Here is a 10406-nt window from a genome sequence, read left to right as displayed (position 1 = left end):
CACTGGTACTTGAGTTAGCTAAAAATAAGTTTGAATTATATTTTAAGGTATTTGAAAAAATATAAATAATATTAACAGGTAAATTATATGTTTTGCATTGTTGCAGAGCAACAATGTCACGTTCCTAAAGTTGGAAACATACGAAGCCGATAGATGAGTCCATATTCATCTTGTTGTCTATCGACGAATTACGGATGGCCATTATCATTGAAATGTTTAGCCACAGATTTGTCAGGATCATAATTCTAGATGTTACGGATGTGCTCACGTGTTCGTTCAGACAACATCCGACCTGTTTCTTTTACATACAGTTGTCCACAATATAAACAAGTGATGCAATAAATTAGGTCCTTGGATGTACAGGTGAACAACTGTGATTGTATACGCGGAGTTGGGTCCTAATACAGAAGTTGTACCACACTGAAGATGGCTGATTTCTTCTGGTGTCTTCAACCGTACACTAACTAATAAATCCTTAAATGTTTCTCCAAACATTTTGTGTCGTTTAGAACGATGGCTTGACCATACTAGTTTACTTTTATCTATAAGTGAAAATGTATTGAAATATCTATTTAGAGATTTAAAAATATTACAATGTTTTGTTGTTGTTTTCTGTTTATAGGCCAGTTTTAAGAACTAAGTAGTTTTCGTGGGATTATACTGTTTTGATAAATACATGGTATCATCTAGGAACAGTTCAAGATCGTAAAAACGTCCCTTTGATATTGGCATATCTTCCCCAAAATATACAGGTTTCTAAGATAATCAAAACCAATAAAGAAACAGATGCGTATGAACTCACCTGTCGGCTTGGTACCGTTCACCTGAAGGGTATAAATGAAATATTTTATTTTCTATAACTATGCCTATATTTGTGTGCGCGTGCGCATATAAATATTCGCGAGCTCATAAAGATGAATATGCACGAGTTTTTATCTTTTCCTTTCACACAAACAGAGAGCACTAGCTATGTTTCGAACTTTTAAAAACGTGGCATTGTTGCTCTGTAACAATGTAAGACACCTAATTTAGCTGTTAATATTATCGACATTTGGTATAAGTTTTTACACTTTTTTGTTTTCTATTTATATTCTTGGTCATATTTGATCTTAACACAAAGCACCGTCTAGCTAACATCTAAATTACATCATTATGAATATAGTGTATAACAATATGTTACGGATTCCAAATAAAAAAACTTGTTTTTTAAAAGTCCATTCTCGAAATCCGTAATTAGCTAAATGGTTTTTATCTTATTTAAACTTTTATTTAGTAATGAAGAATCTATTTGATGAATCAATAGTTTAGTCTGACGAAGTACACAAGGGTTTTATACAAGTTTATACAGGTATTAAAAGGATTTTCCCATGTGTGTTTTTCGAGACTGATAAATAAAATGTTCTAAAATAAAAACTTGGAAAGGTCAAGAGATTAAAGATTTATTTTCAGGTTGAAATTCGGCCACTTTTGCAACAGTTTTTTATTAAATGAATTTAAAAAATTGCTTTCAAATATGAAATTCAGTTATTGCATAAACATTAAGTTCAATCTTTTGTATATAGTTACTCTCCATCGTATCTGAGTGGTTAATCTTTATTGATTTTGGTTTTACAATGTAATATATTTAAAATGTTTTTCTATGTAAACATGCGAATATGTCACAATTTTAAGTTATAAAATATAACCAGTCGTAAGTAGACTCAAATCTAAAAAGTTATTTACTTCAGTTACGTTTATGATTTATTCTTAAAATTATAAATCTCTTTAAGTAATACATTTCTTTATAAAAGAGATGAACTAAAAAATGCCCGTAGAAAATGCATTGAGGCTTAGTTCACATAAAATATCATAGATGGCAGCCAGCTCGATCTTTTCAGGTTGTCAATTGTAATAATGGCGTCTGAATGTTTTCACTTACAGAGTTCACCACTTCGACCAAGTATCATCACAGGGATAAATAAAGTAGTAGTTTTTATTTTCATATAGTTTTATATGCATTTATAATTACACGTTTGTACCAATGTGAAGCGATACTGTCTAATAGGTTCTATTTTAATAATTTCATGAAAGAAAAAAATTGTTTGTAATGATTATATGGTGCATAAGACGAGTCACAGCCTTGTCACATATACATATGCATGTACAAGTTATATATGTTAATTCCTGCCGGTAGGGATGATGCGAAGGCCATCTCTACTTACTTCCTTTTTTGAAAAGTATTTGTTCTTTAATTGTTAGCTATATTCTTGTGCGTCAGCAATACCAAGCATGGGGTGCACGTATCTCCGATTCGATTTTATTACTCATCGGTATCTCTACCAACTTACCCTCAAATTTAATTATAAGCCCAAAGTAGCACATCGTCTGTATTATAGGTGTACAAGATAGTACTTATAAAAGCAGATAATCCGATTGAAACTGTGCCACCTCAGTGTAATTGGTTGACACCATTGTTTTAGTTTTTGAGTTATCATGTAATAAAAAGGAAGCACCAGAAATAAAACAAGAAATTAAAACTTTTTTCTATAATATTTACAGACATTCCTAGAACTTGTGACTCAGTCATTATATAGATATTGTTATAAAAGGAAACACTGTATAGTATTGTAAAGTTCTGATGACCTACTGAGGAGATATTTAAAATACCATATCTATGAACAATCCGGGCCATCCCTACGTAGCCAGTGCTACTGTCTGCCTGTTTGCATATATTGTACATACACGAGCATACTGATAAAGCTAGGTTATTAAACAATGAAATTAAATGTCAGTTGAAATTATAAAATCGGGTTTCTAAATGTATTTTAGTTTATCTTTGTTGATGACAGTAGAAAAACCAAGACTAAGTACTTATAAACAACATAATTTTAATTCAGATTTTCCTAAATGTTTGTTATATATCACCTTATAGACTTTCATATAGGTATGAACATAAAGCATATTTAGTGTTGATGTAAAATATGTAAACTATATATGGATTTTACAAATCTCTACAATCACGCATTGATAGAATATCTATGTAATAATACCTATTAAACATTATAGCATACAAGGTTTTAAAAATGCTAATTCTTTCATTGTTATAACCTTTCAGGAAATTGTTTAGAGTGAGTGTTAGTCAACTCTCAGAGTGTGAAATGTGATTCAGAATATGGCAGTTAGTTGTTTTTTGGCCACTTTCCTTAGTCCTTTTTTTTACTATTATATTATTTATTTTTATATAATCAGTTTTCCTCGTCTCTTTGTTGAGACTACCTCTCAACTATACTTGTGCTATTTTGCTTCCTGTTTTCTGACCATTGGCGATCCCTTTACCTCGTGGCTATTCACCTCCACCGTGGTTGTTTTATTCAATGTTCTAAACAAGGTTAATTAGATTAAAGTTAGGCCAAGTACTCTTTCTTTTGAAATATTCCGCGATCTTGATAAAATATGATAATTGCCATTCAGAGCTTTATTTTTAGAGATAGCTCGTTGTTATTTTATCTCATCATTTATTTTCTATTGTGAAGTTCATACAGTGTTGGTTAGGGGGATGGACTATATTTTTTGTGCGCCAGCAATACCAAGCGTGGGGAGCTCGTATAGCCGATTCAATTTTATTACTCCTCAGGATCTCTACCAGCCTACCCTCAAATTGAAATTATTTTAGGCAGGATTAGAGTAAATTAATCTATGAGACCTTGGGCATGATCAAATACATCAATAGAAAGGGTTTGACCTCCTGAGTTCAAAACTGTAATTTGATCCGAAATCGGTCAAGAGATGACGGAGCTCTAAAAGTTGGTACTTGAAAAATAAAGGAAAAAACAGAGCCATTCTATGAGCCGCTACACCGCGACTAAAAACACATTTCAAAATAGTTTATAAGTGCTTTTAATATTCTGCACTTATTTCATTGTATTATTACGAATAATGATTGTATTTAAATGATAATAATCACGTAAAATTACAAGTTTTTCAACTTACGATCTGTTTCGAACGTGACTTGTTTTTGTGAGAAACACGTCTAGGAACGTACAGATAACGTATTTGTAAATGTTAACATTTTAGGAGCATGGTTTGATAGATTAATATAGTTTTTAAATGTTATCTTTACAGAATATAATATTCTCTGTCATTAGTAAATTAAAAGATCGTCTATTAAACCCTGAATCTTCTTTTCACTAATGAGGTTTATCATTTCAATAAATATCTATTATTGACTGTTCCAATATAATATTATTACTATGGTTTCTTTACGAAACTTAATAAAGTAACTGTCTGTGATTTAGTTTTTGTACGTGTCATAAGGTTATCATACTCATAGTGGGAAGATATATAAGTGAACAATGACGGAGATCGCTTGTACTGTTGTTGTTAGTCAGAGGTCTCGCACTTTCTTTTCACTCAAAAATATATATTTTTACTTGATGAAACTGTTATACTTTTCAGCTTATCACTATTAAATATAGCAGAAACCACTTTACGAGTTTAAAATGTTTAAAGGTTTTGTTCTGCACCAGCTTACAAGACTTCGCATTCTAAGCTATACTTGTGCTCTCATTTAGTAAAAGGATATCAAGATAGTTAAATAAATATATATATATATATATGACCGAAAGTATTTTACCTTGAAATATTTACAAAAACGAAAAGGCATAGCCAGGGTTAACCAGATAGCTGTAGCTTATATAAATAATTTTTAAAAGAGTCATTGAAGGCTATTAATTTGTTGTGTTTTAGACGTGTTGAATGAAACGGAAGCTACAACAGGATATACAAATCTCTGATGCTTAGTTGTTCATATCTATAACCCACAACGGTGAAGCTGACAAACATAAAAACCATAATAATACCTATTGATTTACTGTTATCATATAATTAAGTACAGAATGAGTAACAAACATTATTTATAGCCGTTCTCGTATTGAATTTATTTGTTCTTAAATGATAGTTAAGTTTCAAATCTTGTATGTTTTTATTACCTCTTGTAATTTGTGTGTTGAATACTAGCAGAAACGCCGCCCTGCGGGCGATTGTTTGTACTAGCTCCTTCAGAAGGTCCAATAACTTTAGTATGACAATCTCAATCAACGGAATATGAGTAAACCTTTTGAACATTTTACTACTAACTAAAAAACTTCTTGGTATACAACATTGTGAGTATGAACATGTTATCAGGTGATCCAGTTCTTACATGTATCATACCATGTGTGAGTATGAACATGTTATCAGGTGATCCAGTTCTTACATGTATCATACCACGTGTGAGTATGAACATGTTATCAGGTGATCCAGTTCTTACATGTATCATACCATGTGTGAGTATGAACATGTTATCAGATGATCCAATTCTTACATGTATCATACCATGTGTGAGTATGAACATGTTATCAGGTGATCCAGTTCTTACATGTATCATACCACGTGTGGGTATGGACATGTTATCAGGTGATCCAGTTCTTACATGTATCATACCATGTGTGAGTATGAACATGTTATCAGGTGAACCAGTTCTTACATGTATCATACCACGTGTGGATATGAACATGTTATCAGGTGATCCAGTTCTTACATGTATCATACCACGTGTGAGTATGAACATGTTATCAGGTGGGAGGAATTTTGCGGACAGACGGGCATTAGCATCTTATATATATATAAACTTTGATACAAAGTATAACACATATAAGAGGGTGGGGCGTTTTTCAATGCACACTATCTATATATCTACTTCATTATCAGTATTTCCCAACTTGAATTAGGTCTTGCTCCAAAGACCCCCGACTTCATGCTTCCTCGTAAAAGAAAGGTGATTGATAATGACACGGAAAGCGATGAAGAATGGACACCGCAGAAGGAAAGAATTACAAGGAAAGGTGGATAATTCTTTAACTAAATAATCCTTCTTCACGCCTGTAATAAAAACTGATTTTAGTATTAAATTGTCAACATAAGACAGTTCATTTTATATGTCTTGTAACAGATTAAAATGTGATTTGATTTTACAGGGACGGTCTGATCATAACAATGTTCAGTGCTATCATCAAGCCGTCCCTGCTTGCAATTAATAATGTAACAGTGTTGAAACGTTTGTTTATTTTAGCGCAAAGCAATTGGCTATCCGTACTATGTACCGCGGGGAATTAACGTTATGAGTCTACTGACCCACTGGGGTACGAACTAGCTTGGAAAAAATATAGTTTGTTTGAAGGTAAACACAAAGATACACAATAGGCTACCTGTTCTCTGCCCACCACGGGTATCGAAACCCGGTTTCTAGCGTTGTATCCGTAGACGTGTCACTAGGGGGCCATAATTATAGTAGTCTTTGCTTATTGTTTAGATCCAGTTTTGTATTATATTTTAATAAATTCTAAAATTATCGCCGATGTCATAAAGTAACAAAAAATATTTTGAGTGAATGTAAAATTAGTAAGGCCTGTTATAAAATAAGTATATTATATTGTTTTTTAGAAATTCATGAGTTTTATATTTATCCCCCCCCACCCCCACCCCCCGTAAAGAGACTCGTGTAATTGGATAGATAATATGAATTTATAACGTGGAATTATATGGGTTTGTTTATAGATATGAGCTAAATGTTAAAATGGCGTCTACAGATTACTGGGTTTAAGGTCAGAGCAGTATTACCATTGAATACATAGCCGTGGGCGTGTTATAAAAAATATGTGATTACCGCCATTCAGGTAAAAGTATCCATGTAAGCGGCAAGTGCTACTGACTAACTACCTTTCATCTTGTCAGAAGCTCACATTTAGGCTTTGGCTATACCTGAACTTTGAGGCCTCTGTCGTTTAGACCTTGTGTCACATAACAGTTGGGTCGTAGAATACCCATTTCAGCTCCCTCTATACATATCAGTCTTGTTTTGTGGATAACTGTCTATTGAACTGTTTATGTGTTGTTGTTTTATTATTATTATTAATTTAGGCGCATGCTGTTCTTGTGGTAGAACTCTGGATTCCGAAGGTAGTGAGTTCGGTTCGAGTCCGTTTGATACCACAAAATATTCCCCACTCTTTAAACATTAAGTGCGTTATAAGAGTGACAGTCAATTGTTAAGCGTGGGTGGTAGAGTAATGCTGCTTTCCCTCTGATTGGTAGTTCAGAATTTGGGACGACGGCGGATAGCCTATGTAGCTTAGCTTTTTTATAAATCTATTTATTATTTAAAAAATAGACGGTATACGTTGATCTTCTATAATTCTGTATTATATAAAATATATAAGTTTAACCTAAGATTGCTCAGATTATTTTATTTCATTATTTGATATTCAGTATCATTCAAACATCCAAACAAGAAGAAACAAGACGTGGAACCAACACAGGTAACTATTTATATAATCAAATGTTTCCTAGGCTTAAGTAAAGCTATTCCGAGAGCAGGTTTGCGATGACTCTATATGAATGGACCAAATAAAAATATATTTTACATATTTATAATCCAATATGTTTGTAAACTTCTCAATCTCTTTCTCTGTAGAAATAACGATATTTGTCTATTGTTTTATGTAAGTTTTGTCCAATAAATACCCGGATGTAAGTAGAAATGTGTTTCTCTATCTGTATAGGATTTAAAATAATACTACACCGTGTGTTTAATGTCACTTATTTATATGTTTGATACAATTTGATGCTTCTATAACATATTTACTGTACAGACGGACACCTCGTCAGACAAGATGGATGTAAACGGAATACTGAGAAAGGACTTGGATATTGCAAGAACGACGTTAAAAAAAATCGCAAGAAACATTCAAAAACTGGAAGATAACATTTATGATACAGACGACTCCGACTCTGGTATTAAATGGTTTCTTTGTCTCTCAACGAGTATACAACAAAATATAGTAAACACTTAAGATTTGATTTTATTATAGGCTTCGTGATTTTCTATCCTTAAGTAAACACTTAAGATTTGATTTTATTATAGGCTTCGTGATTTTCTATCCTTTCGAACGATCACTTTGTGTAAAATTAATATTATATTTTAGAATTATAAGTAATCAAACCATAATATTAAATATTAGTCAATCACACATCATAAAGATATCAAACGGGGGTAAAATGTAACCTAATTGTCAAAAACTAAACTTTAAAAGTTATATATTTGTAGAAATGAGCCTGAAGCTCTAAGTAACTTTTTTCTTGTTTAGTCGTGGGTCTGTTAAATATGTGCGTAATTTAACTATGTACTCGTACACAGCTTCGTTATTGTGAGCTTTATTAATAAACACTGGGTGTGACTTCAACAGGTGGTTAGATTTACGTAATCTGAGGGTCCCGGGTTCGAATCCCCATCCCGCCAAACATGCTCGCCCTTTCAGTCGTGGGGGCGTTATAATGTGACGGTCAATTCCACTATTCGTTGGTAAAAGAGTAGCCCAAGAGTTGGCGGTGGGTGGTGATGACTAGCTGCCTACCCTCTAGTCTTACACTGCTAAATTAGGGACGGCTAACGGAGATAGTCCTCGTGTAGCTTTGCGCGACATTTAAAAACAATCGACTCAAACGGTTCGGGATGCGTATCGGAAGGTTCGCCTACTAAATATGTTGCTGGATAGATTCAACACTTTCAGCTTTGGGCAGGTTATAAAAGTAATATCCAATCCTGTTATTCACTTCAGAGTAGACGGTAGTTAAGTTACGGTCAACGTTCCACATATGTCTGAACCTTGGGGTATCTGGACTAGACGTTTAGCTCGTATGTCACGTGTCATTCAGGTTGAAGGTACCAAACACCTCTCTTTAATAGACAATAAGGCGTTTCATAATCTGAAAACATAAAAAGTGCCTATAAAACACTAAAATTCGTAGCTCGATTCCTACAGTTAGTTCAGCACATATAGCTAACATACTTTACCTTTTTAACTCATAAAATATGACTTATTAAAACCTGTATCACTGATTTTGTATCTTTAAAGCCATTTCTGGTGGTTAGGGCGCTTGCCTCGTAATCTGAGGGTCGCGGGTTCGAATCTCCGTCCCACCAAACATGTTCGCCCTTTCAGCCGTGGGGGCGTTATAAAGTGACAGTTAACTCCACTATTCACTGGTAAAAGAATAGCCCAAGAATTGGCGGTGGGTGGTAATGACTAGCTGCCTTCCCTCTAGTCTTTTACTGCTAAATTAGGGACGGCTAACGGAGATAGCCCTCGTGTAGCTTTGGGCGAAAATCAAGTCAAACTAAAAAAAACAAAGCCATTTTGACTAAACGTTTAGTTCCCGTACCTGCTGTGTACAAATAAACATAGTGTTGTATGTGCTGGGGATAAGCAATACAGCTCTGGATATAGAGAGCCAGTGATCTTAACTTATTATGAAAGCCATCAACAGTATAATTTGTAGGAAGTCCGTTGAGCTGGGGTCATGTGATAGCTTTCAGTGGTCATCTCCAACCCATATTTTTACCTTTTTCTAAGTGTTTTATAATATATTACGTGGATTTAAACAGTAAATATTTCCAGTATAACTTAACTGTTTTCTAATATATTACGTGGATTTAAACAGTAAATATTTCCAGTATAACTTAACTGTTTTATAATATATTACGTGGATTTAAACAGTAAATATTTCCAGTATAACTTAACTGTTTTATAATATATTACGTGGATTTAAACAGTAAATATTTCCAGTATAACTTAACTGTTTTATAATATATTACGTGGATTTAAACAGTAAATATTTCCAGTATAACTTAACTGTTTTATAATATATTACGTGGATTTAAACAGTAAATATTTCCAGTATAACTTAACTGTTTTATAATATATTACGTGGATTTAAACAGTAAATATTTCCAGTATAACTTAACTGTTTTATAATATATTACGTGGATTTAAACAATAAATATTTCCAGTATAACTTAACTGTTTTATAATATATTACGTGGATTTGAACAGTAAATATTTCCAGTATAACTTAACCTTTAGGGGATGAAGTAGAAGAAGTCCGCTATCCTCGAAGGTCAGTGGGTAAGAAAGACTACAGAGAAGCGGAAATTCCCGACGATGACCACTTCATTTGTAGGTGTTTCATAATCATTTACTAATAAGAACTTAGTAAAACCACGTGTATAATAATGCCAGTCTTATATCTCATATAAACTTCGATAAAAGGTTAAAACATTAGCCAAGAATGTGGTTATTTTAAAAATAATTATCAGTATATTTTATTTACGACGAGAATAATTAATGTTACTAAACATTTGAAAATGGTTTTAGTTTTTGGTGTGTTGACAGTTTTCCAGTAAATTATATGACGTGACTTGTTTAATTTATAAACCAGTTTATTAATGCATATATTAATTAAATAAAATAATGTTATATTTTTTATAAAAACATAGACTTTAAAGGATATTTATAGTTCAGTTTTGATAGTTCACTAATAATTAAGTGGCC

General features: G+C 32.9%; 1 protein-coding gene across 1 annotated transcript in view; it reads left to right on the top strand.

Moving 5' to 3' along the window:
- The window catches only part of LOC106475858 (probable histone-lysine N-methyltransferase PRDM7), a gene marked incomplete at its 3' end in the record, with an annotated part of 18561 nt that overhangs the window by 4301 nt on the left and 3854 nt on the right, over nucleotides 1–10406 (top strand). The window contains exons 2-5 of the mRNA XM_013936532.1: nucleotides 5748–5861; nucleotides 7285–7334; nucleotides 7668–7809; nucleotides 9939–10031. Coding sequence (XP_013791986.1) covers nucleotides 5748–5861; nucleotides 7285–7334; nucleotides 7668–7809; nucleotides 9939–10031 — 399 coding nt within the window. The remainder of the gene's footprint in view (nucleotides 1–5747; nucleotides 5862–7284; nucleotides 7335–7667; nucleotides 7810–9938; nucleotides 10032–10406) is intronic.

Source organism: Limulus polyphemus, unplaced genomic scaffold (genome assembly GCF_000517525.1).
Source record: "Limulus polyphemus unplaced genomic scaffold, Limulus_polyphemus-2.1.2 Scaffold9303, whole genome shotgun sequence".
NCBI classification, from domain to species: domain Eukaryota; kingdom Metazoa; phylum Arthropoda; class Merostomata; order Xiphosura; family Limulidae; genus Limulus; species Limulus polyphemus.
Note: the sequence above shows the minus strand (reverse complement) of the source record. Positions and strands in the feature narration are given on the sequence as shown.